We start from the raw sequence: 6,320 nt of genomic DNA, 5'->3' as shown, positions 1-6,320 counted from the left end.
CTTTTACGTGAAAGCAAGCGGCCTTGTCCGAAATACAGAAACGCAGTCCGGTGCCGTGATGATTCATAGAATGGAGGCTCCATGTAAGCGCAGAAGAGATATGCGGTATGGACTTCAATACATGGCTTCTAGATATACTGTATACACTTAGGTGAACTAGCCGCGATATGCACCTTGACTTGGCACTCGAAAGCAGCATGGCGAGAGCCATGCCTCTGTCGACGCTCACATGAAATCCATTGGCCAATCGTATCCAAGGAATCTAATATTTTGACCAATCAGTATCTGTACGATGGCGGTCGTGCAAGTTCCAATTACAATACATACATAATACAGTTTTTACACGATGCTTGTTCCATGATGTAGGTCACAATTGCACCAATCACATTAGTGGACTAACTGCAAATCAAGAATGTCGTCCAACAGCAGCACGGACGTGACCGACACCAGCAGCACGGACACTTTCCTGACTATTGTCGACAACAAACTCGCTCGGCGTCGATACTTTCGAGAGAAGCAGCGCAATTATCGCCGCAAGTTGAATGCTGACGTGGCGATTGTCAAAGCACAGTTCGAGCACCTTCAGTCGATTCGGGATGGCCTTCAAGCCAGCATGCCTCTGTCAGTGGCACCGCGTGAAGATAGTGATGGCCCATTGTCCTGGTATTCCATAGCCACCGTGTTCAAAAGAGAAGCCCTTCAGGTTTTGACAGACCGCCACCCACTGATTACCCAAACACAAGAGTATCAATCCCTCACGAAGGCCATACAACGCTTTGTCGTGATGAACATTCCGGTGCGTCTTCACATTTCCATAGAGGCAGGCGAGTGAGATCATTGCGTCTGTGCATGTAGCCGCCGATGTCCCGCAGCAATGCGTGGCACAGTGCGACGTTGGTGGCCGACCCGAGAGCTCGAAACCTGGCCAAGGAGTGGCTCACGCAACAAATGTACCACAACATGCACGAGCCGTTGGCGTTGCTTCCTGCCTTGAGATCGGACGAGGAGTTTTTCCAATTTGACTTGGAAGCGTCGGACGAAGACGAGTCATTTGTGGGCTTGCATAGGATACAGTGCATTTTTCCAGGAACGCTAGCGTCCTTTCGACGATTCGTGCAATCCAACATGCGCGAAGTTATGTTTAAAGAACCCCAAAAGGCAAGACTATGTTTGTGTGTCGACCTGTATTCTGATATGAACTTGTCCACTCATACGTGATGTATTAGGCAATCGAAGAGTGCACGGCCAACACGCGACTGTTTTGCACCACTACGGCCAACGGCGTGTTCATAAATTCGCTCCAAGGCCACTTCGTCGAAGCAGATCGGTTCATCGTAGTCGTGCGGCAAGTCGAACACGACGAAGCGCATGCGTGCCACCCTATGCTGACGCAGCGGCACTACCGATCGTGGTAAGGATGAACTTCTAGCACTTGAAGCGAGATGTTGTTTCGTGATGCCACGTCATAGGACCGAGGTTCGACAGGTGTCGCCCACGCATATCTTAATGCGGTTAGTCGGCTTTTTGTCTCGCTCGTTTCGAGCCCACAAAGGATTTGTCAGCTCCGACGAGCTAGCGGCGTTGGGAGGCATCGATGTGACGGGCATCGAAGACGACGACCAGAAGGACGAGTACGTTCGGCGCGAATTGATCCGACTGGAGAATGCAGATTTCGTGCCTTGGCGACAACGGTTCACGAGCGCGATGCAAGCGTCTTTGCAACAACATGACGACACCTCACACTAATATAAGACCATTGATAGCCACGAATGAACGTGAACAACTGTGGTGTACTGTAAGTAAGCTTACTTACTCTAGAGTACGTATGGTGCAAGAAGCCTAGAAACACGATATTTTGAGCACTTTTTAGAGCGTTATACCATGTGCAGTATTTTTTTCCCTGGCAAATTAACCCCAAAAACGATAGATCTCGACAAGGCGAATCGATCATGTGGTTCCAATTCGCAATTGACGAAAAGATGAGAGCTATTTTAGTTTAATCGATCGCCTTGCTACAGAAATGTATGGGCTCGGACGTATTGGTCAGTTATCCGTACACTTTATCCGTACGTTGAATTAGTTTAACCTATCATTATCCAAGGTTTAACCTGGCAGATTACAGTACTGTTAACGCTCATCCCAAGTAGGTTTTACCCCAAAACATATAGGTTAAATAGAAAAACGTAGGGCAAAAGATTTGGCCTGTTCGTCATTTCTAGCTTTCTTGCACCATACCGTAGTAACGTTTTTGCCTAAATTTGGACTTGTGGGTCATTTTGCCAAATAGCACTCGAATCCATTTGTTCAAGTGCAAACTATACTGAGTACTTACTATCCTGTGAATATCTATCGCTATTAATAGCCAATCAGATGAACAACTTCCCTAACGTTAAGGGGAAGTTCCAAGTTCAGGGGAAGTAACAAATATTAATATATACTTCGAAGTATATGGTTTTGCCCAATGCGGAGGAACTGGGCCCAGTCAACCGTTTGGATTGACAGAAATTTACCAAAAAGTGATTTGATTGGCTTAGGGAGATATTGAATCCATTATCTTAAAAGATTCGTTTCTGCTGATAGCTCCAGTTTCGAATCAATTTGAGAAAACTACTGTACTGATAAGGGGAAGTTCCAAGTAGTTTTCAGAAATAGCATGAGCCAATCAAAATAGATTTTACCTCTTTTTTTGCACGATATCGAAGTAGGCGTTTGGTATTGTGAGTTGGGTAACAAATCGCAGAAAAAGAGGTAAAAAAGGTACGAAACTATACTTGGAACTACTTTTTCGTTTTCTAAAAATATCCCCTATTGCAACATGCCCCAAACGTTACTACTGTACAGTATAGTGACGGATCTGTGATCATCGGCTGCACTACCCAATAGGATTACAGAGTGCATATTGTGCTTTTCTTTTCACCCAAATTTGGACTCTCGCCAATCGCATTTGACCCAATTTAACCTTGTACAAACTATACAATTCAATGTTTAAGCCACAACAATACAATGGAGGAGGCGGCTCTTCAAGGCAGCACCATGGGGCTACTTGGAATTATTTTGTGGCATTATATTGCTCGAGGAACTATTTCCTGTGGTCCAAATGATCGTTACGGTGTTTCCACTTGATTAAAGTATACTCTAGGGCTAAAAGCAACTTTGCTATTATATTGTGGCATTATATTGCTCGAGGATCTATTTCCTGTGGTCCAAAATGATCGTTACGGTGTTTTCACTTGATTAAAGTATACTCTAGGGCTAAAAGCAACTTGGCTTTTGTATTGAACCTCGACAATGCATAAACAACGATGGAAATTAAATTGATTGTACTGTACATATTTTAAGGTACTTCGACTTGCGAATTCAATTGAACATTAAAGCTACTGTACGTTGACACAGCACAATAATCGACAGGTCATGAATCGTACAATCCTTTTTGAGATGGGGAAGCTTATACTTAATGCCCCTGAGCACCTCCATGGAGGTTTCCATAACCTTTTGTAGCGTGACAAATCTCTTCACCAGAGTTTTGACAGGCATCTCATAAAATGCACATTCAACAGCACCAATGAGTTCCTCGATTGTAGGAGTTCTCTTCTGGTGATGCAGGCTTTGAATAGCATCAAAAACCCTTAATCTAAGACGTTTTAGTCTGGGCTATTCGGACGCTGGTTAGACATGCTTATACGTACGGCAAAAACTGTTGAACTGCAAAACATGGCTTGTCAAGCACAGGTGGGGGCAGCATTGCCCTGCTGAATATGCACACCTCGAGAAGGCAAACTTGGGGGAATTTTGCCAGAATTGGAGGCACCACATTGTTAACAACACAGTCGAAATAGACCTGAGGGTCGACAATTTACGGAGTGACAGCATGAGTCCATTTTGGGCTACTCGCATACGTTGGACAAACGGTGTAATGGCCACCTTGCCGTTAAATTGTACATATTGTCGACAAATTGTCTCCCTTTTGACCCATGCAAGAGATAATTCACCTCAAAGCGCGGGCGGTTGGTCTTGTTGGTGTCTGTCAAGAATGGCTTGACGTGCCTTGATCGCGCCTTGAGCTTTATGGTCGGTCTTGGGTATGCCACTTTGGGCGGTGAGGGTGCGCAGTGTTTGGCGATTTTCTTGGGTACGGCCTTGATAGTCGCTTCAATTACTTCGGCGGATTGCCAAGCTTTCGACTTAGAATTGCCTACAACAGTAATCCTTTAAAAATGACTAGTTCTCAAAATTCAAAGTTTACGTCCATATATAATTTTATAGAGGTTATACCTAGAATTTTGGGAGCGATGTCGACCATCGAAGCGCCGTGGAGGAGAGTGAGGCGTCCACTTGTCCAGAGTCGAGATATGGTAACCCTGGGGCAATAAAATTCCAAGCCACATCGATACTGCACCATGTGGTAGCAGGTCGTGGTGTAGGCGTGCGAGAAGCATCTCGTAACCGCCGCGGTGCTCGTTCTCGTGGAGAATTTGTGGGTGGCTTGCTCGGCCCAGGTTTGATGCTGAGTGTGTGGACGTGGGTGATCGCATGTATCAATACTGTAGAAACACAAGGTACAGTCAACTGAGTGTCAAATTGTGTTACGACTATCTGGCGCAAGAATTTGATACCTCAAGCACTTGTTGGCATTTTTCCCGCCTCATAACTTTGAACCACTCACAATGAGTCCAATCAAAGCTCATATCCTGCGCTTTCAAAAGCACCAATAAAAAAAAAGGTGCTATCCGAGGTGTTTTAGAAAAATTCCGCCAATAAAACGACACTGTAACGATCATTGTTTTGCCCACTGCGGAGGGACAGAACCTGTGAATCAGTCAGTACTTCAGATTGGCAGAAACTCACCAGAACGTAACTTGATTGGCTTAGGCGGTTCTTGAATTCATCTCCTTGCAGTGGTAAATCATTCGATTCTACTGGCGGCTCCAGTTTCGAATCGATTTGACAATATGATCAGTTAAAATAGAATCACACAACATGTAAACCCTTTATTCTCTCATGAAATGGTAAAAAATAAATTTAGAGACTAATCGAGCTCTTGAATAAGCCACAGTCAGATTGGCTTTGGACCACATATTGTTTAAGGCTTTATATCGCGCCCAGTATACCCCAAAACAATCGAGTAACGTTAACAGTGATTAGGTTCAACATTTACAGTAGACTCTACTTCGATTCATTTAGTGGAGTGGGCAGGAAGGAGCAGCAGACACGTGAGGGGATGGAAGAAGAACTCAAAGTATATTAGTTTTGACGGCAGAGAAAAACAGTCAATCCGACTAGACAATGATTGGTCATGACATCTGCGATGTTTCGTGACGAATGTCTGCGCTGTCTGCAACGTGAGGAAAAGCCTCTAACAGTAAAACGCACAAATGATCCTACACAGCTAGCAGAATGCTGCTATCTGACTGCCAGGGCAGTGGGGATGTTCTCTAAAAGAACAGGGTGTTTGACTGCCACCCAATAGCGCCACACACTGTCAACCGGAATCACTTGCCCAGTGTGCAGCAAGAGACTGGCTTTTAAGCTCAGTGAGCGTAACCACCACTGGTTACACCATCTTCTGTCCGGGACTCAACTCGTCGGATATATCTTTCAGAGGGTCCCTACCAATTGGCCCGTACCGAACGATATGTCGTGAAAAGACTGGATGGATCGAGTAACCACCTGGATGCCGTCACTCCCCCCCCCCCGATGTCGAGCCAACATGCTTCAGAGCGTCCCCCTGGTACGTCGGCTCAGTCACGAGCCAAGTGACCGGAGTTCTTTCTCCCTGGCTTTCGCCTGAGGGTGCTGAAGGGCGACAGCTGTCTCACGCGTAATTGACTACACAGAGCGCAGAACATTGTGCCATCTTGGGTATTGATACCCGAACCTCGGGTCGTGTATCGGTGTAAACAAGACATATGTATATTATTCGATGAGGTGGTCCTTGAAATGATAACGTACGTCAATGTAATTTGACGCCCTTAGTGTCCAGAGTGGTTCACGATCTGGATGGTGCTGTTATTGATCTCGTATAGAGGAATAGCTGTGATGATGGGATGTCCCATGTCACGACTACCTGTTTAAACTCAGGCGTTTGTGTGCAAATATGCACAGAAAGATTAGCGCTGCCTCGTTGTCTAGAGGACGACGCTTAGCATGCTCTTAGCGATCCGAGAGGTCGCGGAGTAGCGGTAAAATGTCACTAAACCCGCGGCACATCAATACAGTTCGCGTTGGCACTGTCTACATGTGCAGACACGGACCTACGACGAAACCCTAGTCTATTGATCGTTGGATGTATCCCATAGCGCGCATGGCCTCCTGCATGTAGC

General features: G+C 45.7%; 1 protein-coding gene across 1 annotated transcript; it reads left to right on the top strand.

The window, feature by feature from the left end:
• The first annotated feature begins 399 nt into the window (after positions 1–399).
• H257_07639 (hypothetical protein) lies at positions 400–1,788 on the top strand. The gene is made up of 4 exons (XM_009833226.1): positions 400–796; positions 856–1,158; positions 1,227–1,411; positions 1,470–1,788. Exons 1-4 carry the CDS (start codon positions 413–415, stop codon positions 1,744–1,746), a joined length of 1,149 nt encoding a protein of 382 aa, XP_009831528.1. The 5' UTR covers positions 400–412; the 3' UTR covers positions 1,747–1,788.
• The last annotated feature ends 4,532 nt before the right edge of the window (positions 1,789–6,320 follow it).

This window comes from Aphanomyces astaci, assembly GCF_000520075.1.
Source record: "Aphanomyces astaci strain APO3 unplaced genomic scaffold supercont1.16, whole genome shotgun sequence".
Lineage (NCBI taxonomy): Eukaryota > Oomycota > Saprolegniomycetes > Saprolegniales > Verrucalvaceae > Aphanomyces > Aphanomyces astaci.
This window is presented reverse-complemented; position numbering and strand designations above follow the sequence as displayed.